Source organism: Oryctolagus cuniculus, chromosome 10 (genome assembly GCF_051225735.1).
Source record: "Oryctolagus cuniculus isolate XC-2025 breed Fujian yellow rabbit chromosome 10, ASM5122573v1, whole genome shotgun sequence".
Lineage (NCBI taxonomy): Eukaryota > Metazoa > Chordata > Mammalia > Lagomorpha > Leporidae > Oryctolagus > Oryctolagus cuniculus.
Window position 1 is genome coordinate 123,416,328 of NC_142876.1, and position 25,615 is coordinate 123,441,942.

Consider the following 25,615-nt stretch of genomic DNA (forward strand, 5'->3'; position numbering starts at 1 on the left):
CATGTGTTTAATAGAAAGTATATTCCAGGGACTTTGTCTGGGCTGTGCGTGTGCTTAGTGCTGTAGTTGTCCTGGGCTGTGAGTGTGCTTAGTGTTGTGGTTGACCAGGGCTGTGAGTGTGCCTCGTGGTGTTGGGTTGTCCTGGGCTGTGAGTGTGCTTAGTGTTGTGGTTGTCCTGGGCTGTGAGTGTGCCTCGTGTTGTGGGTTGTCCTGGGCTGTGATTGTGCTCAGTGGTGTTGGGTTGTCCTGGGCTCTGAGTGTGCCTCGTGTGTTGGGTTGATCTGGTTTGTGAGTGTGCATGGTGGTGTTGGGTTGACCTGGGCTGTGAGTGTGCCTCCTGGTGTTGGGTTGATCTGGGCTGTGAGTGTGCATGGTGGTGTTGGGTTGTCCTGGGCTGTGCATGTGCTCAGTGCTGTGGGTTGATCTGGGCTGTGAGTGTGCTCAGTGCTGTGGTTGGTCTGGGCTGTGAGTGTGCTTAGTGCTGTGGTTGACCAGGGCTCTGAGTGTGCCTCGTGGTGTTGGGTTGATCTGGGCTGTGAGTGTGCATGGTGGTGTTGGGTTGACCTGGGCTGTGAGTGTGCCTCCTGGTGTTGGGTTGATCTGGGCTGTGAGTGTGCATGGTGGTGTTGGGTTGTCCTGGGCTGTGAGTGTGCTTAGTGCTGTGGTTGACCTGGGCTGTGAGTGTGCCTCGTGGTGTTGGGTTGTCCTGGGCTGTGAGTGTGCTCAGTGGTGTTGGGTTGTCCTGGGCTGTGAGTGTGCTTAGTGCTGTGGCCTTGTGTGCTGGGTTGACCTGGGCTGTGAGAGTACCTCGTGTGTTGGGTTGATCTGGGCTGTGAGTGTGCATGGTGGTGTTGGGTTGGCCTGGGCTGTGAGCATTCCCCGTGATGTGGACTGATCTGGGTTCTGAGGGTGCCCATTGGTGTCGGGTTGTTGTTTCCATGCCCTTGGGTAGATAGCAAACTCAGATGCAGGCCCCAAGGGTCTCGCTGGGTCTGCATTGCATACTTTGTGACTTCATCTGTCCGGTGTTACCCTGGCCTCCTTACTCTGCAGCAGAGTCCTTGTTTTTCAGGAAACAGAGAATGATAGGATTTGAGGAGCCTGGAATTACTCATTTTGTCCCAAACTACATACTGAGGCTTTAAAAAAAAATACTAATGCAACCATCACAGAGTAATGATTGAGAGTAGGTTAAAAAAACAACAGACTTTTGCGTATGCTTTTCCTGTTTCTCCCCTGGTATTAAAATAGTTGCGCTATTTCTGTATTGTGGAAGCACATGTGCCGTGAAGAGAGACCCACTCCTTTAATGCTTCTGTGTCGATTCCAGTTGTCTGAGTGTGAAACTCCTTCTCTACGAGGTTCTTCTGGGAACGGTCGTGGCAACGGGCTTGCCCGAGCTTCTCTGTGTGCACAGTGGTTCCTCAGTGCTTGTTACGGAGTCCATTTTGCTGGGTCTTGTGTTTGTTACATCTTTGTCTCGAGAATCGTATGTCCTAATTTTGCTTTCTTGTGGAATAGTGTTGCTGTTGAAAAGTCTGGCGATAATCTTGTTTTCTTTGCCTTGAAAGCTGTTCATTGTGGTCTAAGTCAAAAGGATTCTTTCTTTTTCTTTAATGGTGGTGATTCCAGGCGACTCGCTCTTGGTGTTGGTGAGGGGGTGGGTCCTGTCTCGCTGCGGGGTTTCCTCTTTCACTGTAGGGCTTCACATGGATCTTAAACTTTGGAGACATTTCCTTTAGCCTTTACAGTTCTTTCTCTTGTGCCTTCCTGTTTTCTTCTTTAGGAGCTCTTCACATGTAGATCCGTGTATAAGGTTCTTTTGAATCATTTTCAGCAACATTGCCATTTCTTCTGAATCATTTTTATCTTTATTTGAGTTGAAGTTTTCTTCCTTCTGTGTCTCTCAAGTTACCTGCGTTCCTTTCTGAAGTGACTTTCTCTTTCATTTCCGGTTGTTTCCAGATCTCTGTTCCTCTTCTGAGCTTCAGATTTGGACGTGTCCTTTGTCACCTTTAGCACTTAGCTTTCTTCCTTCGGTTTGTTGTTTTTACTTAAAAGTGTGCTGACAGAAGGAGAAACAGAGATCGTTCATCCACTGATCAACTCCCCAAATGGCTGCAGTGACTGGGTCTGGGCCAGGCTGAAGCCAAGAGCCTGGACCTCCATCTGGGTCTCCCATGTGGGTGTCAGGTGCCCAAACATGTGGGCCATTTTCTGCTGCTTTCCTAGGATCACTTGCAAGAAGCTGGATCAGAAGTGGAGCAGCTGGGACGTGAACCAGTCCTCCTGAGATGCTGGCATCGCAGATGGTGGCTTAACGTGCTGCACCACAATTCTGCCTTGTTGTATCATTTTCTTAATGTCATTTACCTCTTTAAAAACAGATTTCATTAAAAAAATATTTGTTTTCATTTTACTTGAAAGACAGAGTGACAGGCAGACAGAAACAAAGAGATCTTCCATCACTGGTTCCCTCCCAAATGCATGCAGCAGCCGGGGCTGGGCCACACTGGAGCCAGGAGCCTTGCATTCAATCTGGACGTCCCACATGGGTGGCAGAGACGCAAGTATTTGAGCCCTCACCTGCTGCCTCCCAGGGTGCGCACAGCAGGAAGCTGAAGATTGGACGTGGAGCTGGGAACCCGCCCAGGCACCTTGGTACGCGGTGTGGGCTTCCCAAGAAACGTCTCAACTGCTGTGCAAAATGCCTGCCCCCGACGTTGTTGTTTTAATTCCGCGTATTCCTTTGCGCACAGTGTGATACTGCCACACTTGTGTACTGACCCAGTCAGGGTGAGTAATGGTTCCCCCGCCCCGTCGTCACTTCTGTTTGGACGCTTTGTGCATCCATGGCATGTAGTAAGTAGGTGATTGCCACCCGTGGTCGCCCTCAGCCGTGGGACACCACAGCTTGCTCCCTCCATGTTTTGGTGCCCTTGCTCAAGCTCCCGTCGCCTGTGTCTCTCCATGTCCCAGAGTCCTCTTGGTTAGCACAGCATTTAGTATGCACCATTTTAGTATTGTGATTGCTTACCACCAACTGGTTTCCTCTGTGATCATTTCTTCTTTACGTTATGTGTAAGGTTTTTACTGCTTAACTTGCAGCTATTTTGTTCACATTTCGGTGCTGATTTCTGACTTGATGGTACTGCGGTCAGGTAACTGGGTCTGTGTGGCACTGGTCCTTGAAATTTATTATTTGTTCAAGTGTCAGCACTCCCCAGGGCCAGCTCTCCCTGTGTGTTTGGAAAGGGTGTGCCTTTTCCTTCAGTTGGCTGGAGTATTCTGTACATGTTTGTTATAGAAAGGTTTCTAATGCGGCTGGGCCAATTTTCAATATTCCTACTAGCTTTTTTCCCTCTGATTGACCTTAAAAATTACTGAGGGAGATTTTTTTTTTTTTGACAGAGTGGACAGTGAGAGAGAGAGACAGAGAGAAAGGTCTTCCTTTTGCTGTTGGTTCACCCTCCAATGGCCGCCGCGGCTGGCGCGCTGCGGCCGGTGCACCATGCTGATCCGAAGGCAGGAGCCAGGTGCTTCTCCTGGTCTCCCATGGGGTGCAGGGCCCAAGCACTTGGGCCATCCTCCACTGCACTCCCTGGCCACAGCAGAAAGCTGGACTGGAAGAGGAGCAACCGGGACAGAATCTGGTGCCCCGACCGGGACTAGAACCCGGTGTGCTGGCGCCGCAGGGGGAGGATTAGCCTAGTGAGCCGTGGCGCCGTCCACTGAGGGAGATTTTTAATATTTCCATTTAAGAGGGCTGATATTGTGGCACAGCAGATTAAGCCACAGACTACAGCACCATCATCCCGTAGTGGAGTGCCAGTTTGAGTCCTGGCTGCTCAGCTTGTAATCCGGTTCCCTCTGATGTGCCTGGGAAAATGGTGAAAGGTGGATCAAGTACTTGTGCTCTGCTGCCCTGCTGCCCACGTGGGAGATCCAGATGGAGTTCTTGGCTCCTGGCTTTGGCCTTGACCAACCCTGATCATTGCAACCATTTGGGGAGTGAACCAGTGGATGGAAAATATTTCTCTCTGTCTGTCTCTCTCTTTCTGTGTGTGCATGTGGTTCTGCCTTTTAAATGAAATATAAGTCTTAAAAATAGTGTCCATATGAGATGGTAGGTTGGGTAATTTCTCTTTTTCAGTTTTTGCTTTATATTTTATAACTATGCAAAGGGCAGTGTCAGTTTTTAGGCATGCATTCCTGTTGAGCTGAACATTTTTTTTTTCTCAGAATACATGGTCCCTCCTCCTTGCAGTGACCTTTATAGTCACCATTTTGAAGCTTTAGGTCATTGTGGACACCTGGCTAGCACGGGCTGCTCTCCCCCTTCCCCTGTGTTAGAAAGCTCATGTGTGTTATGCCTGTGTATGCTGCAAACAACCGAGACAGTGTTCTGTTTTTGCTGGGAATGTGGTGCATGTGTGGTCTCAAGACTTTAAGGAAGAGTCTGTGTTGTATGCGCCCAAACTGTTGCTGTTCCTGTGCTCCCGGCCCAGCGCCTCCCTCTGGCATCTTTTCCCCACAGCCTGAACGCCTTCCTGTAGTGCTTCTTGTTGATAAAGTCTCCGGGTGATGAATTCCTAGTTGTTCTTCATCTGACGCTGTAAGTCCCTTTAATCCTGAAGACGCTTCTCTAGATACGTACAGAGTTCTGAGTTTAGAGCTCTTTTCTGGGCGTTTGTGATCATGTGATTTCTCTGTGTTTTAAAAAAATTTTTTTTTTTTTATTATTTTTGACAGGCAGAGTGGACAGTGAGAGAGAGAGACAGAGAGAGAAAGGTCTTCCTTTGCCGTTGGTTCACCCTCCAATGGCCGCCGCTGCAGCCGGCGCACCGCGCTGATCCGATGGCAGGATCCAGGATCCAGGTGCTTTTTCCTGGTCTCCCATGGGGTGCAGGGCCCAAGCACCTGGGCCATCCTCCACTGCACTCCCTGGCCATAGCAGAGAGCTGGCCTGGAAGAGGGGCAACCGGGACAGAATCCGGCGCCCCAACCGGGACTAGAACCCGGTGTGCCGGCACCGCAAGGTGGAGGATTAGCCTATTGAGCCACGGCGCCGGCTCCTAAAAAATATTTTATTTATGTGAAAAGCAGAGAGAGAGAGTGAGAGAGCATGCCAGCATGAGTTAGCACAGTGGTTCCCCTGCCCCCATCCACTGTTCACTCCCCAAATGCTCACAACAGCCAGGGCTGGGCAAGATCCAAGCCATGGGCTGAGGACTCAGTCCCGGTCTCTCACACGGATAGCAGGGACCTAAGTACTGGAGCCATTATCACCTGCTGCCTTCCAGGGATCTGGAGTCAGAAATGGAGCCAGGACTCCAGTGTGGGCTGCAGGTGTCCCAAGCTGATCTTAACTGCTGGGCCAAATGCCGTCCCCTCTGTGTGGTTCCTGAGGACAGTCAGGCACTCACTGTTCCCACACGTGCTTGTGCCGTACCAAATCTGTAGTCTTCAGCTATTTCACAGGATGCAGTTGGATGTTGTTTCTTAGGAATTAATCTGCTTGGGGTTTGTGGAGATTCTTCTGTCTGTAAATTTGCATCCTTAAATGTATTTTTCGACATCAGTCTCTCCTCTTCTTTGGGGTTTCCAAGGCATAAATGTTAGCCTTTTGGATGTTATTATATCGGTTTATGAGGCCTTGCTTGTTTTCTCTCTGGTTTTCAGATCGTGTACTTTGTATTGGTGTGACTTAAAGTTCCCTGCCTGTTTCCTCTGTCATTTCCTTTCTCCCCTTGTGATTACCCAATTGGGGTTTTGCCTCTGTGCCGTTCCCCACCACGTCCTCAGCACATTAAAGCTCACCTGATAAGCTTCCTGAAAACATTGTCGTGGGATGAAATCCATCGAGTGTGCACTGTGGGGCGTTTGGTTTTTGGATGGACCTGACCCCATCCTACCCCTCTCGTGTTACAGGGTCAGCTGTTGTTTGGCCAGAGAACCTTGGCCTGGTCACCGGGGTCGAGATGGACTTGCACTGACTCAGATATTGGAGAAGGGCTGGCTGAGTGCGTGTGATAAGAAGCTCACGCCTTCTGTGTGCCTTTGAAAAGAGTAGTTGTTCGCTTCCCTGTGGAGTCAGTGTGTGGCGTGGATTCAGGAAGCGGAGCCTGATAACACTGGCAGATGAGAGCCCAGCCTCATAGTACAGGGCAGCCTGCTCCAGGCCTGATCAGTAACAGACGGATGGCAGGGCGGCCTGCCCCAGGCCTGATCAGTAACAGACGGATGGCAGGGTGGCCTGCCCCAGGCCAGGTTGGTAACCGATAGCAGGGTGGCCTGTCCCAGGCCTGGTCAGTAGCAGGATGGCAGGGTGGCCTGCCCCAGGCCAAGTTGGTAACAGATAGCAGGCCAGCTTGCCCAGGGCACCTGATCTGAATGAGCATAGATTTGAAAACCCTGTTTAAAGTGACCTTGAATTCCCTTTCAAGTCATGGGTCATTTGAGGCCTGACTTAGATTAATGAATACAAGTGGTTCTCATGTCCCTGCCCCTACTGTGGGGTCTGCAGGGCCACCCTCGAGCAGGATCAGAGGGGCCCAGGTTGCTGGACCTGAGAGTCACGTGGGCACAGGTGTTGGACAGAGGTGGTAGTGTGGCCTGGAAGGGGGCATGGCTGGCCTCTGCACCAGGCAGAGCAAAGAGTGGCACCTGTTAGTGTCCAAGGGCTGGCCTGCCCGCTGTCCCACTCCCTGCAGGCCTCTGCTGGAAACCTGACGCCAGGATCTGGTTGTTTCCCCGTACAGGCACAGTGTGCTGGAGGGCTGGACCCAGCACTGGTCTTTTCCAGACCCAGCAGGAGGGGACTAGAAACGGTGTGAACCTAAGAGGCCAGTGACTTGGTGTAGCAGATCAGGGCTCGCTAGTGGGCATCAGGGACAGGCGAGTTCTCCCAGGGGCTACCGACTCCGGATGGATGAGCGTGTGACTGAAGTCAATAGTGGCTGCAGTCTGGGGGGTTAGGTTCTGATGTGGTGACACCGAGCAGAAACCTGGACAGTTGGGGCCCCTGTGCCCACTAAGGGGAGGCTTGAGATACGGATTATGCAGGCCAGGGTTGGGCTGGAGAAGTTGACCAAGCTGAGTGCAGAGTCTCGTGAACCACAGAGGGGCCAGGGTTTCTGCTGACGCTCAGGTGGAATGCAGGATGCAGCTTGCGTTTGGAGACGGCTGTGACCTCTCTGTGGGCTTCTGGGAAAGTCCAGGTGACAGGAGGAGTGCAGAGGGCAGCTGGAGGGATCTAGATGCCGAGAAGGGCCTCAGAGTGCTGGCAGGCCTGAGTGTGGTGCCTTAATTCAGGATGGGAGATCCCGGGGCAGCAGGCAGGTTCCTGACCCTGACCGGTGGTGAGTTAGGCTGTCACCCTGAGCAGGGGTGAGTTAGACTGTTGTGTGGATGATTGGAAGGTGATGCAGGAGGAGTCCAGTTGTTCTCTGTGGTCCCTGGGAACCTCCTCCTTGCGGACAGAGTTCTGTTCAGCTGTGGGTTCAGAACCTCTGTCAGAATGGTCTGAACGTGATAGGCACGGCTGAGGGGAAGTGATGCCTGTCCTCTTTTGAAAAATGCCTGTTTAAGTCCTTTGCCGATTTCTTAACTGGGTTGTTTGTTTTGTTGTTATTGAGTTTCCTGATCTCTTTTTATATTCAGGTTGTTAACCCTTTATCAGGTGCATAGTTTGCAAATGATTTCTCCCATTCTGTTGGTTGCCTCTTCACTGTGTTGAGTGTTTCTTTTGCAGTGCAGAAGCTTCTCGATTTGATGTAATCCCGTTTATGAATTTTGGCTTAGATTGCCTGTGCCTCTGGGACCTTTTCCAAGAACTCTTTGCTGATGCCAGTGTATTGCAGGGTTTCCCCAATGTTCTTTAATAATTTGATGATATTGGGTTGTAGATTTAGGTCTTTGATCCATTTTGAGTGGATTTTTGTGTAATGTGTCTTGCTTCATACTAATGCATGTGGAGATCGGGTTTTCCCAGCACCATTTGATGAAGAGACTGTCCTTGCTCCAGGGATTGATTTTAGCTCCTTTGTCAAAGATAAGTTGGCTGTAGATGATGTTTGGATTGATTTCTGGCATTTCTGTTCTGTTCTGTTGGATTATCTATCTGTTTTTGTACCAGGACCAGGCTGTTTTGATTATAAGCGCCCTGTGGTAGGTCTTGAAATCTGGTATTGTGATGCCTCTGGCTTTTGTTTTTATTGTATAAGATTGCTTTAAGTATTTGGAGTGTCCTGTGTTTCCATATGGATGTCAGCATCATTTTTTCCATATCTGAGAAGAATGTCCTTTGGATTTTGATTGGTATTGCATTGAATCTGTAAATTGCTTTTGGTAGTATGGACATTTTGATGTTATTGATTCTTCCAATCCATGAACATGGAAGATTTTTCCATTTTTTTTGTGTCTTCTATTTCTTTCTTTAATGCTTTGTAATTCTCATCATAGAGATGTTTGATGCCCTTGGTTAAATTTATTCCAAGGTATTTGATTTTTTTTATAGATACTGTGAATGGGATTGATCTTAGAAGTTCTTTCTCAGCTGTGGCATTGTGTGTGTATACAAAGGTTATTGATTCTTGCATGTTGATTTTATATCCCACCATCTTACCAAGCTCTTCTGTGAGTTCCAGTAGGCTCTTTGTGAAGCCTTTTGGATCCCCTATGTATAGAATCATGTCATGTGCAAATAGGGATCGTTTTACTTACTCCTTCCCAATCTGTATCCATTTGATTTCTTTTTCTTGCCTAATGGCTCTGGCTAAAACTTCCAGGATTATATTGAATAGCAATGGTGAGAGTGGGCATCCCTGTGTGGTACTGGATCTCAGTGGGAATCCTTCCAACTTTTCCCCATCCAATAGGACGCTGGCCATGGGTTTGTCGTATATTGCCTTGATTGTGTTGAAGAGTGTTCCTTCTATACCAAATTTGCTTAGAGTTTTCTTTATGAAAGGGTGTTATATTATGTCAGATGCTTTCTCTGCATCTTTTGAGATAATCATATAGTTTATCTTCTTCAGTTTGTTAATGTGATGTAACATGTTGATTGCTTTGCGAATGTTGAACCATCTCTGAGCACCAGGGGGAATTCCCACTTGGTCCTGGTGAATGATCTTTCGAATGTGTTGTTGGATTCGATTGGCTCATATTTTGTTGAGTGTTTTTATGTTTATGTTCATCAGGAATATTGATCTGTTGTTCTCTTTCTCTGTTGTATCTTTTTCAGGTTTAGGAATCAAGGTGATACTGGCTTCCTAGAAGGAGTTTGGGAGACTTCCTCCCTTGCAATTTTTTGAATAGCTTCACAAGAGTTGGAGTTAGTTCTTTAAATGTCTGGTAGAATTTAGTAGTGAAGGCATCAGGTCCTAGGGTTTTTTTTTTTTTTTTTTTTTTTTTTTCCTTTTGACAGGCAGAGTTAGACAGTGAGAGAGAGAGAGAGACAGAGACAAAGGTCTTCCTTTTCTGTTGGTTCTCCCCAAATGGCTGCTACAGCTGGCACTGCACCAATCCAAAGCCAGGAGCCGGGCGCTTCCTCCTGGTCTCCCATGCGGGTGCAGGGCCCAAGCACTTGGGCCATCCTCCACTGCCTTCCCGGGCCACAGCAGAGAGCTGGACTGGAAGAGGAGCAACCAGCACAGAATCTGGTGCCCCAATCGGGACTAGAACCCGGGGTGCCGGCGCTGCAGGAGGAGGATTAGCCTAGTGAGCCACGGCGCCGGCCTCGTTTCTGTTTTCTTACAAAGCCCCAGCTCCCCGCTCCCAACCAGGCTTGCTCAGGTCTTAATTCAAAATGTGTGAAGTCTGTGCCTCTCAGGGATTCCATGGCTCCCTTTCACACCTGGTGTGGTGGTGGCCCTGTCTGTCTTCTTGCTCTCCTCGGGTTGGGAGACCCTGAGAGAGCTGACTGTGCGCTGTGGGAGTGGAGGTGCTGAGGGCGTTCCTGACTGTGCGCTGTGGGAATGCATTTTATTGCAGTATGAGGAATTGTACTGAGAAATGAAAAAAAAATGCAGAAATATTACAGGTCTGCCTTAAGTTTCATAAATATTTGTACCCTGTCTAAAAGCATGCATTTTTCTCTCCCATGGTCTGAAGTCGACAGGGTGCTTGATTTAGGATATAATTTGAGTGAACTTGTCAGACTCAACTCCTCGAGTCTTCCAGCTGGTTCTCTGGCTTCCCACGTTGCCCTGGGAGTTGATGAAGCTCGCTCCTCCCCTGTCCCGCCATTCTGTGTGCTTCTTGTCGTAGCTGGAGCCGCTTCCAGTTTTATTTGTAGTTCATGAATTTGGACAGATCTGCACTTTCTCATTGTTGGCTGGTGCCAGTTGAAGAATCCTCCCAGGCTGTTTTTATAGTTGTAGCTGTCATGTTTATGCTACGTTCCAAGAAACGTCTGTCTTTTTAATTTCCTTGTCTAAATGCGTATATTTCCAAGCACGCAGTTGTGAAGTTTGAGTCTGCCGTCTTCACACGTCAATTTGCATGGTGACACAGCTGTGGCTCCCTATGCAGGTTTCATTCCAGGTCGCATGTGTGTGAGAAACGTGATTTACCACTGCTATCCAGAAGAAAGACACCACGGCTGTACTCCCCTGTCTTGTTCTCGAAGCTGTTACTACCAGTCCAGCTCTGTCCTCGGAGAGAGGTGGCAAGTGGACGTCTTTGCCCTCACGTGGGTCCCCTTTGCCTCGTCTGGCGCAGCTGTTTCACCTTAAACCCGACAGTTGCTATGGCGATGGCGCACTAGAAATAGGTCAGGTTCAAGTCCTTTTCCAGGGTTGGAAGGGAGTGCCGGGCCTCTGGAAGTTGTCTCAGCTGAGCAGAAAATGTGGCGGCGGACAGCCTCATCCAGAAAACGGGGCTCTGAGGATGAGGTTCCCACGGGTGCCTGTGGCAGAGGAGGGCCTGGGGATGCCTCCTGCTGTGGGGGAACCTTGATAGCCTGGCTGCGATTCTCTGTAACTTCCTACACAGAGTAGAACAGCGTTGATTTTCAAGTTTTAAATGCTGACTTAGGAGACGGTGGTGTCTGGGAAAGGAAGATAGATGGTGACGGCAGATGGGGTTTGCCCAGAGTTTGGCCAGAAAATGCCCTGGCTTCCTGCAGGCAGCTTGGCTGGGGGCTGGGGCCCCCTCTGTCTCCTTTGTCCTCCTCTTCCCCGTGGGAGACTCGGGGCTCCCGTCTTCCCTTGCGTGCCTGTCACCTGGGGCCAAGGTTCCTGACTCTGCATTGGACCAGATGGTGATGACTCAGGTGCACAGCACAGGCAGCGGCCGTGTGGTTTGCACTCCTCTTGCAGGCTCCTGGCTTTGCTTTGGCAGTTGAGGGATGGGGCCTTTTGTTGGCCTCCCATTGTCCCGGATGCCTCCCTGCCATGGTTTCGTTTATGTCTAGGTGTTCTCCATCAGGACTGTGATGGAAGGCAGTCACAACAGGCTTTTCAAGAGGGTTCTTGGGAGGTGACAGGTGTTCTCGCCCTCCCCGCCCCCAGCACTGTTCTCAGCCTGGGCAAGACAAGCCTGTGGGGGGAAGGGCTCAGATGAAGCATCAGGGCAGGGGGATTCTCAGCTGTTAGAATCTGTTATAAGACAGCTCTAAGGCAGTATTGCAGCGAGCAGCCACGTTGCCGAGTAAAGTGATGACGGCAGCTTACCCTCTGGCAGACAGGGTTCTGATGCTTTACATGCGTTTCCTTATTTAGTCCTCAGAAGCTCCACACAGTAGGTAGTAGTATTTTTCATCCCCATTTTTCACATTGGTAAACTGAGGCCCACAGAGGTGAAGTTAGGAGGCCCAGATCCTGTTTCATGTAATTTGTTGTTGAAATTCCAGCAGCTGGCTCCAAGGTGGGAATCTCTTGTTACAGTGTTGCTGTGCACCCCATGTTAACATGAAAGAAGAGCACTTTTTCTTTTCTTTAAAAAATTTTGAGAGGCAGAGAGGTAGAGAGAGAGAGCGAGCGAGCGAGCATGAGAGCACACTTCATTTCCTTGGTTTACTGCCCAGACGCCTGGTGCTGGGCCGGGGCTGAAGCCAGTCCAGGTCTCCCACGTGAGTGATGGGAACCAGCCCCTGTGCCACTGCTGCCGCCTCCCAGTCCTTATGAGCGGGAAGCTGACGTCGGCAGCTGGAGCGGGGCACCAACCCAGGCCCCCTGTCGGGCCACAGGGGTCTGAACTGCTAGGCCAGCGCATGCCCTGGTATTTTCTGTTCTGATTATTGCATTGTGCTTCTGCCAGGGGACATTCGGCAATGTCTGGAGACGCTTTTGTGTGCCGGTTTGGGTGGGCGTGGAGCATGCAGTCGACTTCTGGGGCGTAGAAGCCAGGGACACAGCTAAGTGTCCTGTGGTGTATGAGACAGGCGTCTGTGTTACTGAATCCTCTGGCCTAACATCAGCAGGGCTGCGGGGAGAACACCCGTTACAGGGCCTGTGCTCACGCTAACCTGATCTTTCATTCCTGTTCAGTGTACACACATTCTTCCACACGGCTTCCCTTTTCCTTCTCCTGATACTAACACATTCTTTTTATTATTATTATTATTTGAGAGGCAGAGACAGAGAGGAGTGAGTGGAAGGGGGCTCCATTCACTGGTTCACTGCTCAAGTGCCCACAGTGGCCAGGGCTGAAGCCAGGAGCCAGGAATTCAATCCAGGTCTCCCGTGTGGATGGCAGGAACCCCGAAGTCGCTGGGCCGTCACCGCTGCCTCCCAGGGTGTGGGTTAGCAGGAAGTTGGGGGCACGACTCAGAGTGGGTGCTGCACACAGCGTGTGGGTGTCTTAATGGGCATCTTAACTGCTAGCCAGGTGCCTGCCCTGGCAGCACACATGCTTCTGCATACGTTTGATATGCACAGAATCACGTATGTGTTCTGTAGTAGTGTTCATGACACAACATGTTCTGTTCCCACGTCCAGGTCAGAGCGTGTCTTCACCTCCCACTCTGTGGCATGTTTTGGACTTGAACACCAGGTCACAGCCCTTTGTCCAGGGCAGTGCTGTCTGGCGGTCCCTCCCTCACTATGGCTGGTGTGTTGTTTCTGCTTGCTGCGGCTGTGTCTGTCCTGCAGCTCCGCGGCTGGCGTCTCGTAAGCTGGTTAGTTTGGTGGGTTGCTGGGGTGGGCCGAGAACGTCGAGAAAGGAGAGGTCCTTGGAGAAGTGGAAAGGGGGTGGCTGCGAGGAGAGGCGGGGAGTGTGGCACGCAGGAGAAGGAACCGGACACTGTAGCCTGGATGTGTGTGCGGTGGTGCCTGGACCCACCAATTCGAATTCTGCAGACATTTCTGAATGAAATGAGGTGACTGCGTTCATATTTTGTTCCTCATTTATTTTTTGCCATGAAAGAATTCACTATTATGTGGAAAAATAGATCATTTAAAAACTATCAATGTAGCACCTGCCTTCCGTTTACTCTGAGGGTTTGTGGGACTTGTGGAACCCCTCTGGGAGGTTGCCTGCCCTGCTAGGGTGCTGGGTGACCTGAAGGGAAGGACAGGAAGGGAGAGGCCTGAGGCTGCCAAAACCGCTGCCCTGGGTCTCCCATCCCTAAGCCCCCTCTGTGGGGTCCCCTGTGAGAAGGGGCAGAAGGGCAGGAGGGTGGGAGGTCTCAGGGCTTGTGGACCACTGAGCCTGTGTCTGCTGAGGCTACCAGTGCATGTGACCCTGGTCTCCACCCCTTGGTGTGTGGTCTGCGGAAGTACACACCCCCAAAGCCTGAGATGGCTCTGTGTGCCGTCAGAGGGGGCGTAGTGCACCCTGGCCCTGCCCGGGAATGCCTGCTGCCCCTCAGCAGCATGATGGATAAATGAATGAATCACGAGGTTTTAAAAATTGCTGGGACTGAATTATTCCAGAACACTGAAGGTTGCAGGAAAAAACGACCTTCCTATATCTGCTGCCCAGAGTTAGCAGAGGCCACTGTTTCTCCATGTTTCTCCATATTTGTCTTATTTACCTTTTTTTTTTTTTTTAATTTGAGAGTTAGAAGCCTCTGGTGCTGGTTCTCAGTACGGACGTGGTGCTTTTTGCACGGGTGGGACTTATCACGGGGTGGTGGCCAAGCAACCTGGAGACTCCCCAGGACCCAGGGTGGGTGACCCTGCTTCCTGTGCCTTCTCTGTTGGAGGATCAATGGCCTCTTGTTGGCCCCTTAACACAGAGCAGCCCAGCCGGCACGTGTCCTGGGCTGGCTTCTTGCTGTGGCGCAGGTGCGGTGCAAGCCTAGACCTTGGTTCTCCTGTGCACTGTCTAATCCATCACCTGGAGGAGCAGTGTTTATGGCCTTTTTGCTGAAACAGAACAAGTTTTGTCTTTCCCATTGGAATGTGACTGGGCGTCCGTGAGTGGTTTGGTGGTGTTGGGACGAAGGCAGACGGAAGAGAGTGGGCGTGGTGTTGCAGGTCGCTGGGCGGTCAGGGCAGTCCCCTTCACTTGTGCTCACCATGCCGGTCAGGACGCAGGTGGACAAGAGCCTCACGTTTGGGGCTGACCCTGCGTCTGTGCTGGCTCCATGGGGAGATTGCTCAGGCTGTGTTGGTGGCACTGGTGACGATTTGCCGTGGCTCCCCTGTGACTGTCCCAGAGCTGTGTCCCAGGGCTGCTCTCGTCTCTGCCTGCCTGCTGCTTTGTTGGCTGACTGCTGAGGGCACGGTCGTGAGCTGTGTCCTGGTAATGGCCTGAGATGTAGGCTGTGCTCCTGTGTCCATGTGGCGATGAAGTCACAGGACTGGGGAGATTAAATCTGTTGCCAGGCCCACGATTCAGGTCTGTTTGACTGGCACCAAGGCCTATGTTCTCAACCCTCTGGGAAGCCAAGGCACTTGCTACTGGTATTTTGGTTAACAATGCAAATTAGGAGCCAAGTACTTCCTGGTCTTATGGGATTGACCTTCCCTGTCTTCGAGACAGGTAGGGCTGCTGCTGTTCCCAGGCAAGGACTTGGGGGAGGGGCAGACAAGTACATTGCTCAGGACCCCACGGCTCAGGTACGGCTGGAAAACATAGTCCAGTCTTTGGAAAACGCACGTGATGGCCCTCAGCCCCTCGTGGGCTCGTTGGCCTCACCACCGGCTCCCAGTACACCTGTGGGATGCTCTTGTGGGGCACAGCACTTAAATTCCTACTCACTTGGTTAAGGGGTGCTTTCTGAAGTGAAAGAATATGCCTTTTTTAAGTAAAGATTCATTCAGGTGTGAGTCCTCATTTTGGGGATTCTGGCGAAGTGGTGATGCACACGTGAGCTCAGCCCCGTAGTGAGGTTTGTACTGCATGTACTGAGGCGCGGCTTCCCTAGGGTCCTTGTGGCCAGGAGGAGTTGGTCATGGTCGACACCTGCCTCTTCTGGGTTGATCCAAGGGTGCATGCACCAAGGCACGGGATTCCCTCCGGAGGTCGTGGCTAACGCCGGCCTGTCCTGTCTCTCTGAGGTTGCGGCTGCTCCCTGGTGGTTACCTGTGAAAGGCGCTGACTGGAGACACCCAGAGGGGCCCGACTCCACCATCCGGCACAGGTGAGGCTGCTTCCTCCGGTGGTGGGTTTCTGTCCCACAGAGATCCCCGTGCGCCGAGAAGTCCCTGGTCCTCTTCCTCTGTATGGCGTGAGCGACACGCTCTTAGTGACGGGTGGCATAGGGACGTGGCAGGAAGCAAGCTTTGTGTGACCCAGATGCTGCGCCTTCCCTGTAGGAGGGTGGCACCTTGCGGGCCTCCTGCCTGCGACAGCCCTGGGACAGCGCCCTAGGCCTGTTTACCATGTCCTGGGAGGGAGGAGTCTGCCTCAGGACCAGCAGCTGCGTCCTGCCGTCGGCCACTGCAGGAGCTTGGCCCCGCTGTGGGACCCCCGGACCCTTCAGTCCTGGCCTGACGTGTCTTGAAGCCACGTGGGGTGTGAGTCTCTAGGGAGGCCAGGAACTTACTACGTGGTACAGAAATAGAGACTCAGGGCGGGGGGCTAGGCCCCGACAGCGTGGGACGCCGCTCTCCTCACCTGCTTTCAGCAAGATTCCTGGTGACCGCCCTCACCATCTGGCAGCTGGTGTGCGCGGGGTCATCTCTGGACAGAGGTCAGGAACCTTTCAGAGCGTGGTGGGGAAACAGGCTGTGAGGTGGACGCATGGGGTTCCCGGGCACCTCAGGAGGGCGTCTCCTTTCCTGAACTCTGGGAGAGGAGGCAGCGAGGGCAGGAAGGAAGACCCCATGGGGGCTGTGATGTATTCATGCCGTAAACACTGTGAGTCCAGCTCCAGGGCGAGTGCCTCCATCAGTGCTGGACACTGTGGGGCACCTGCTGGTCCTTAGAATAAACGCGGGACCTGGTGGGCTAGCTGTGGCCAGGTCAGAGGGTTGTGAGGCCTGGACCAGGAGAGAGGTCTGGGGAGTTCGGCCAGCGCCACCTGGGCCTCAGAGTTCTTGCAGCCTTCTCCAGCCCTCTCTGCCTCCAGGAAGCTGGAAGACCGGCTCGAGATGTGCTCAAGAGAGGCAGACGTGGCTGCCAATCTGTCGTGGGAAGGTGGGCAGGCAGGGGTGGAAGCCAGCTGCCAGGACTGGATCCTGTGAAATGGGGCCGAGGCACAGAGTGGCACGTGGAGTGTCAGGGCCCTGACCTGCAAGGAGGGTGCTGGAGCCAGACTGGGCAGAGGGCGGAGACACGGCCACCAGGCAGGCCCCGGGAAGGGGACGTCGCAGCCAGCAGTGGGGGCCCCCAGGTTGGGCTGGGATGGCCACAGGGACTGGGCTTTCATGGCTCTGCTGTGGGGATCACTGGGGACCCTGAGGGAACTCCTGCAGCCCTGCAGAACCCTGAAGGGGCTGGATGCTTCCGCCGACAGCGCTGTTCAGAACTCAGACTCGCCACCCACCGCGCTAATGAGGTTCTGTGGGAACCAAGTCTGCGAGGTGAAGCAGTGCTTTGAGTCCGAGAGGAACTGCAATGCATGGGGGAGTGGAGTCTGGACATCAGAAACCCCTGGTGGTGACCGAAGTGGCCGGGCTGAGCTTGCATTCAGGGCCTGGGCTCAGGATCAGGGCGGCTGGGGTTTATGCCCTGAGTTGAGGGCGGCCGCCGAGGCTGGGCCTTGCCTGTCCAGCGGGTCCACTCCCACCTGCTGAGGCTGGGCCTTGCCTGTCCAGTGGGTCCACTCCCACCTGCTGAGACTGGGCCTAGCCTGTCCAATGGGTCCACTCCCACCTGCTGAGGCTGGGCCTTGCCTGTCCAGTGGGTCCACTCCCACCTGCTGAGACTGGGCCTAGCCTGTCCAGCGGGTCTACTCCCACCTGCTGAGGCTGGGCCTTGCCTGTCCAGTGGGTCCACTCCCACCTGCCGAGGCTGGGCCTTGCCTGTCCAGTGGGTCCACTCCCACCTGCTGAGACTGGGCCTAGCCTGTCCAGCGGGTCTACTCCCACCTGCTGAGGATGGGCCTTGCCTGTCCAGTGGGTCCACTCCCACCTGTGGAGGCTGGGCCTGTGCCTGTGCAGTGGGTCCACTCCCACCTGCTGAGACTGGGCCTTGCCTGTGCAGTGGGTCCACTCCCACCTGCTGAGACTGGACCTTGCCTGTCCAGTGGGTCCACTCCTACCTGCTGAGGCTGGGCCTTGCCTGTCCAGTGGGTCCACTCCCACCTGCTGAGGCTGGGCCTTGCCTGTCCAGTGGGTCCACTCCCACCTGCTGAGACTGGGCCTTGCCTGTCCAACGGGTCCACTCCCACCTGCTGAGACTGGGCCTTGCCTGTCCAACGGGTCCACTCCCACCTGCCGAGACTGGGCCTTGCCTGTCTAGCGGGTCTACTCCCACCTGCCGAGACTGGGCCTTGCCTGTCCAGTGGGTCCACTCCCACCTGCCGGGGCTGGGCCTGTGCCTGTGCAGTGCGTCCACTCCCACCTGCTGAGACTGGGCCTTGCCTGTCCAGCAGGTCCACTCCCACCTGCCAAGGCTGGGCCTTGCCTGTCCAGTGGGTCCACTCCCACCTGTTGGGGCTGGGCCTTGCTTGTCCAGCGGGTCCACTCCCACCTGTGCTCTGCCCCTTGCCTAGGCCGCACCATCCCGTACTCCACGTCTCTTGGAACGACGCAGTTGCCTACTGCACGTGGGCGGGGAAGCGGCTGCCCACAGAAGCTGAGTGGGAATACAGTTGTCGTGGCGGTCTGCAGAACAGGTACTTGGGGAGTCTCACCTCGCCTGACCCCAGAGCTCGTTTTAGTTGGGAGGCTGACGAGAACCACAGCTCCGGCCTTGCCGGAGTTCCTGTGAGGCCACTCAGGAGGAGATGCTGGTGAACAGGTTGCTGGCCCTCTGCAGCTGCAAAGCCCGATAACCTGCCCGCTGGGCTTCCTGTAGTCCAGCGCACGTGGTGGCGGTTCCGCACCTGCCCTGGTTCTGCTCCTGCCCCCGGTTCCGCGCCTGCGCTGGTTCCATGCCTGCCCCCGGTTCCATGCCTGCACTGGTTCCACACCTGCTCCTGGTTCCGCGCCTGCCCCGGTTCCACGCCTGCCCTGGTTCCGTGGCGCTCCTCCCAGTGTGGAGGCACCTGGCTTTCCACATTGTCTTATTTTGCTGTCTTCTGAAGCACTTGTATTTCTCCGCTCAAGATCCCTGAGGGAGAGACCCACATGTGGGCTCATCCTCTAGGAAAAGCTCCTTCAGATAGTCCAGCTGCATACGAGTGTGCTGTGGTGGTGCCTGGTCGCCACACCACCACCGCGTCCAGAGCCGCGTCCACCCTCAGCCTCCTCTGTGTCCTGCCTGTAGCCACACAGTGACTTCAGTGCTGCCGAGTACTCGGGGAGACTGAGGTGGTGTGACGTGGGCCGTGACTGGGAGATTTCCGGGTCCGCCCTGAAAGCTGTAGCTACTGATTTGTAGATGGCTCTGGCAGGACGAGTGGGCGCCGAGCTGTGCTCTGGCTCCTCCTCTCACTCGCGCTTGGCGGGCGGGTGCCTCTGTCTCTCCCACCAGACTCTTCCCCTGGGGCAACAAGCTGCAGCCCCGAGGCCAGCACTACGCCAACCTGTGGCAGGGCGACTTTCCTGTGACCAACACCGGCGAGGACGGCTTCCGGGGGACCGCGCCCGTGAGTGTGGGGCACCTGAGCCTGGGGGGGAGGTGGGGCAAAGGCGCCAATCTCTTTCTTTTCCCTTTTTCTTTTACATTTAGTTTTGAGGCAGACACACACACACACACACACACACAGAACATGCTCCTGGTTACCAGTGCACTCACCAAGTGCCTGCAACAGCCTGGGCCAGGCTGGGCTGGGCCAAAGCCAGAGTTGGGAACTGACCCCAGGTCTCCTATGTGGGTGGTAGGGACAAACTCCTTGAGCCATCGCCTGCTGCCTCCCAAAGCCTCATGTGATCAGAAGCTAGAGCCAGGAGCTGAATCTGGGAATGGAACCCACGTACTCTGGTGTGGGGTGTGGGGTGTGGGTATCTTTTTATTTTTTTATTTGAAAGGCAGAGCAACAGAGAGGCAGAGGCAGAAAGAGTGAGAGAAAGGTCTTTCAGCCGCTGGTTCACTACCCAGATGGCCGCAGTGGCCAAAGATGCACCTGTCTGAAGCCAGGAGCCAGGGGCTTCCTCTGGGTCTCCCACACAGGTGCAGGGACCCAAGGATTTGGGCTGTCTTCTGCTTTCCCAGGCCACAGCAGAGAGCCGGATTGGAAGTGGAGCAGCCAGGACTTGAACTGGTGCCCATATGGGATGCCGGCGCTGCAGGCAGCGGCTTCACTTGCTATGCCACAGCACTGGCCTCAAGGGCGTGGGCATCTTGACCGGCATCTTCACGCATCATTCACTTGCTCATTGATGTGTTGCCTCCCCTGGACTTCGCCCACTGTTGCACACACCGAACACTAATCATGAATCAGACTTGGTTGTCTAGGTGAAGATCTATTCAGAGAAGCTCCGCAGCGTGGACTGAACGCTCTGAGCTGCCCAAAGCGTGGCTCTGCCTTGTTTGCAGTGGATGGGCAACCCGCAGAAGCCCCCAGAGATGAGCCGTGGTGGATTCATTCCTCAGCCCCGCTTCATGAGCGTGGAAAAAGTATGAATTTCAAGTAAAGAAACCCAAGGATAGCTTGCTTTTTCTTTTTAGCCATAACATAAAGAAAGAAATTTTCCACTATGTTTGAGTTTTTTTTTTTTTTTTTTTTTTTAATTTAAAATGGTGGTGGGGGCAGGTGTTGGGTGCAGCTGTTAAGACACTGCCTAGGTTGCCTTTATGCCATGTCAGAGAGCCAGTTGGAGGCCTGGCTGCTCCACTTCCCATCCAGCTTCCTGCCAGTGCATCCTGGAAGGCAGAAGATGATGGCCCAAGTACTCGGGCTCTTGGAGCCCACAGGGGGGACTTGGGTTGGGTTCTGCGCTGTGGCTTCAGCCCAAGTATCTGGGCTCCTGCTGCTGCAGGCATTTGGGGAGTGAACTGGCAAATGGAAGAGCCCTCTTCCCTCTGTCTCTCTGCCTTTCAGACAGAATAAAAATAAATAAATAAAATTTTAACATTCTAAGTCACGAGTAAAGCGGTTCTCTATGAGGGGCTTCAGAATGTTCATGGGAAACTATCAATAAGAAACTATGCCTGCGTTCCCACATTTCTTTGCACCAACATAAACTTGTCTTTTGGTCTTTCAATTCCATTTCCCACAAAATTTTTGAAGTACCTTTGAATTGTTCAGTAGAGGTTTTTTTTGCTCTCTCCTTCAGTTTGATACCTGCACCCCACCCTGGCTCCATGTCTGGGGCCATGTTTTGTGGTGCCATCTGACCTGCCTTAGGAGTATGGATGGTCATTCCGGAAGGTTGTGTATGGTTTCCCTGTGGCTTCTGGGCCAAGGCTCAGACTGTCTGTTCTATAAAGACTTGGTCAGAGATTTACCTCTTTCTGTTAGAAACCATCTCCGCAGTGCTTGGATGGGAGTGGTGTGCTTAAAGATGAGCCGGTGAGTTGGCGGGGTGGTGGAGAGGGCCTGGAGGCTGGCCAAGCTGAGTTCAGGTGACACGACTCACACTGGTCCCCTGTGATGTTCCTGTCAGTGACTTTGATAGTCTGAATTTCACCTCTGATCCCCCACCGACGCCCACTGTCAAACAGATAGAATTTATGATCACCTCTTTAAGGAAGAATTTCACTCTCCATACCATTTCTATGAACTCTTCGTACGTCTCTAAACTCCTTTGAGGTCTCACTCTCCTTCTTTGTTTTCACACTGGCCGCTTTTGACCGCTGGAATGTAAGTGAATACTCGTGGGCTGGAATTAGTTCCGCAGACCCTGGCTTTCTAATCATGGCGAGTGTTCCACAGTGTTTCCCTTTCTTTGTCTTTAGGTCGATGCCTTTCCTCCCAATGGCTACGGCTTGTACAACATGGTGGGCAACGCCTGGGAGTGGACCTCAGACTGGTGGACCCGTCACCACTCTGTTGAAGAAACGCTGAACCCAGTGAGTGTCGGTTGTTCTCAGAGCATGTCCCTTGGAGTGGTGGCATCTGTGCTCAGGGCCCTGTGCTGGGAGGATTTCCCGAGTTTCTGAGGGTCTTTACGTGCTTTGAAAAGTAACCAGAATTTCCTGGCAAGTGCGTGCGTGCTTGCTTGCTTGCTTGCTTGCTTGCTTTCTTTCTTTCTTTCTTTCTTTCTTTCTTTCTTTCTTTCTCTCTTTCTCTCTTTCTCTCTTTCTCTCTTTCTCTCTTTCTCTCTCTCTCTCTCTCTCTCTCTCTCTCTCTTTCTCTTTCTCTCTTTTTAAATTTATCTATTTTATTTGAAAGGCAGAGTTAGAGAGAGGCAGGAAGAGAGAGAGAAAGAGAGAGAGAGAGAGAGAGAGAGAGAGTTAGGCTTCCATCTCCAAATGGCTGTAGCTGCGCCGAGCTGAAGCCAGGAGCCAGGCGCTTCTTCCAGGTCTCCCATGTGGATGCAGGGGCCCAAGGACCTGGGCCATCTTCTACTGCTTTCCCAGGTCATAGCAGAGAGCTAGCTAGGCAGTGGAGCCGCCTGGTCTTGAACTGGCGCCCATATGGGACGCGTGCAGTGCAGGCAGGGCTTTACCCGCTACACCACAGCACCTGCCCCAGCAAGTACTAGTTTCTTACTTCCACCTTGGAGCGTGGTGTGAAAGTGTGAGCGTTTCTCTGTGAGGGTGATATCTGCCTTCGACTTGAAATTCTTTCCAGTTTCACAACTCTGATCAAAGTGTGATGTAAAAATAACTGCAGAACTCATCAGTGTTTTATTAACTCTTCAATCTGCCCCGTGGTGGTGCCACTGCAGCTGGCTGCTTGAATTCTGAAGGGCTGACATTTTGGTTCTGTGCTATTATTCGGAGAAAACAAGAGAGGCTGGTTTCTGGGTCGACACTGAGTCAGGAAGGTGGCTTACTCAGTAGTTGTTTCCTGTGCCTCCTCTTACTGTTCATCTTGGGGCAGAAGCCCCCCTGAGCTGTCCGAGTTTTCTGTATTCTCGTACGTGAAGAAAGCTGCATGCTCCCCGCATTTGATGGGTACTTAAAAAGCTTCATGGGAAAATGGAAGTAAAAGAAGTTTGTTTTGGTACAAAAAATTTGGAAGTCCATGCACAGTTTTATCATAATGTGCATTTCTCATGAACCTTTTGAAGAGCCATCATGTGTGTGGATTTCAAATTTTTTTTTTTTTTTTGCAGCAAAATTTACCTACCTTTCCATGCCATTTTTCATGAACTTTTTGAAGCGCACCATATACTCCCCTGCCGCTAGAGCCGACTCTGCTAGTGGAATAGTGGGAACTGGGACACTGCAGTGGGCACGTGTGTAGAAGTGCTTCCTTTAGAAGAATATTGCCTGCGTATTTCCGGTTGTGTGAACAGACTTGGGGAAGGGTCCCGTAAGAATCCCATTTCCCGGAAACTGGGTCTTCGCAACCAGGAATGTGTGTTTCCCCCTGGACTGGCCAGACCGGGAACCTGATCTGCTTGATTTTGGACCCTAAGCTCTTGAAATGCATGAAGGGCAGTGGTGGAGAGATTCCCAGTCTCTTCTCAACAGAGGCTTAAACGGCTGGGAGTCCCTGCCGGCACCATGGGGCTCTGTGCCTCAGGCTGGGTTCAGAGTGTGGGGTACGTCGCTGTGGGCTGTGTGCAGTTTCCTTGGCACCATTAACACGCAGACTGCTCAGGTGGGACCTGCAGACGAGACTTGGCTTTTTCATCTTCACCCAAGAAACCTGTGGTGAGAAGGCCAAGGTGTGCAGCAGGTCTTCGGTCTCCCCAGAGTGGGCCTGGCGCCGCGGGGCTCTTGGTGGTCTGTGCTCGGCTTGCTGTTATCTACGGGCAGGACACGCCTCGGCGTCTGTGGCACAGTCAGGCTGAACCGTCTGCCCACGTGCAAGGGGGTAGCGGGAGCTCCAGTGCTTGGGCTCATGGTGAGGGCCCACCGAGCCTCAGAGTACAGCCGACTGCCTGTACCTTTCCCGCTTGGAATATTTGCATTTTTCCTTTGACCACTCCCAGGCTCTGTACCAGCCCCGGCTCTCATGGGATGGTTCCCATTTTTGGGGTATTTTTGTCACAGTGGCCTCATTTGCTATGTGATTTGATAAGGATAAAAGTCAACATTTTTTTTAAAAAAGATTATTTATTTTTTGAAAGAGTTACACAGAGAGGGAGAGGCAGAGAGAGAGAGAGAGAGAGAGAGAGAGAGGTCTTCTATCTGCTGGTTCACTCCCCAGCTGGCTGCAATGGCCAGAGCTGCGCCAATCCGAAGCCAGGAGCCAGGAGTTTCTTCCCAGTCTCCCATGTGGGTGCAGGGGCCCAAGGGCTTGGACTATCTTGTACTGCTTTCCCAGACCATAGCAGAGAGCTGGATTGGAAGAGAAGCAGCCAGGACTAGAACCAGTGCCCATGTGGGATGCCGGCACTGCAAGTGGCGGCTTTGCCCGCTACGCCACAGCGCCAGCCCCAAAAGTCAACACTTTTAGAAAGTCCGCTGCAAACCCCTGGACAGCTGGGTTCAGGGGCTTACATGTGGTCTTCGTTTCCAGCGAATGCTGCCGTCACCTTTCATCTTGGTCCCTCCTCGGCCTCCCTGCCAGACCACCGTGGACCGGGCAGCTCTTGTGTCGCCGCTCTCCCGTTTAGAGGCCTTAAAGGCTGCTTGTCTGAAGGAGGAGGAGTGAACTCTTGGATGGGCCTATGAAAATGACGTAGCTCTTGCCGATCTCTCTCTGCCAAACCTCTTTCTTCTTCTTTAAACATTTAGTTATGAGATGTTTACATTTAGTTATGAGATGGTATACAGCTCCTGTGTTTTCTTTGCTACTCTTTGCGTCAGCACTTGGTATTAGCAGTATTTTTCGTTGCGCTGCTCTGTGTGCAGCACCATTTCACGGTGGTTTTGAGCCAGCGTGTCTTACATGTAGCCTGCATGTGACACCTCTCATGTTGGGTGGTCATGCCTGGCTCCTTCTGTTGGCATTCCTGGCTTTTGGTCACACGGTGTCTGCTCACATGCTTGGTTGTTTTTGATTGAGCGCCAGCCACAGTGTGTGAGAAGTTGTAGCGGTTGTCTGAGCTTTGGATAGTCTGATCACCCCCTCGGCAGAGTTACCTCTGCTTCCGGGTTCTTCTGCCTCGGGTTAGCTTCATTCTTTCAGGAACTGAGACAAGCCGAAGCTGCAGTCCTGAGGGCTGTCTCCTTCACTCTGAGCGTAGCTGTTGGGATGTTCACCAAAGCTCCGGGGTGTTCCATGGCTGCTCTCCTGAAGGGTCTGGACTGCCAGGTCTGCGTTTGCTGAGTTCCACCCGGGGTCTGTGGGAAGCTCTGTGCAGCCACAGCCTCGCTCTCGCCCACTGGGCAGCGGCAGAGCTGTGGAGAGGGTGCCTTCCCCTCCCGGGCAGCCGTGCTCCCTGGGCTGTGAGCCCTTCCGTTCTTCACACTGGGGCTGTTCTCACCCTGGCCGGCCAAGCCCTCCGCCTCTTCCAGGCTTCAGTTGCTCTGCCTTGCTTCCCTAACGGCCTGTGAAGCTCGAGTGTGTAGCAGGAGGCTGGTGCTGGTGTGATCACTGATCCTCTGGTAATGCCGGCTCCAGCTACCTAGAATTCAAATTAGATCCCTGTCCAAACCCCAGGTGTTTTAGAACCAAGTGCTGGTTGGAAGCAGACATTTTCAGGGAATGTTCTGAGCCAGAGCGTCCAAGTGACTATTCAGCGTTTCGGCTCAGGAACCGGCCTCGTCAGCGTCTCCTACTATGCTGCCTCCAAGACTAACTCTTCAGGACAAATACTTGGAAGGCTTCTTTGGCGCGCTTGGCAGAAGTCAGCACCCCGAGGACAAAGCTGCTTAGAAAGTGGCTTTTTCCCTTCAGGGGCATGAGGCAGTGCAGGTTAGTCATGATTCCGATTTCACTGGGAAGCTCCAGGGTCTTGAGAGAAGAAGAGGTGTTTGGGCTGCCTGAAGCTCAGTTGGTTTGGGGTTAGCTCCATGTGTGTCCCTTGCAAGGGCCTCTCTTCACCCTCATTGAGAGGGCGTCACTCACCCCTTTTCACTCACAGTTCAAGGTGTGCTCAGTGCTATGCTGTGTTTTAACCGACTAGTATTTTTTAAAAAGATTTTTTTTTTTTGACAGGCAGAGTGGACA

General features: G+C 52.8%; 1 protein-coding gene across 5 annotated transcripts in view; it reads left to right on the forward strand.

Annotated features, from left to right (window-relative positions):
- Positions 1-25,615, forward strand: part of SUMF1 (sulfatase modifying factor 1) — an 89,158-nt gene that overhangs the window by 22,447 nt on the left and 41,096 nt on the right. For all 5 annotated transcript variants that reach the window (XM_051831916.3, XM_051831915.3, XM_051831917.3 and 2 more), the window contains exons 4-7: positions 15,450-15,532; positions 18,050-18,172; positions 18,973-19,087; positions 21,340-21,453. In XM_051831916.3, the coding sequence (XP_051687876.2) occupies positions 15,450-15,532; positions 18,050-18,172; positions 18,973-19,087; positions 21,340-21,453 (435 nt within the window). The remainder of the gene's footprint in view (positions 1-15,449; positions 15,533-18,049; positions 18,173-18,972; positions 19,088-21,339; positions 21,454-25,615) is intronic.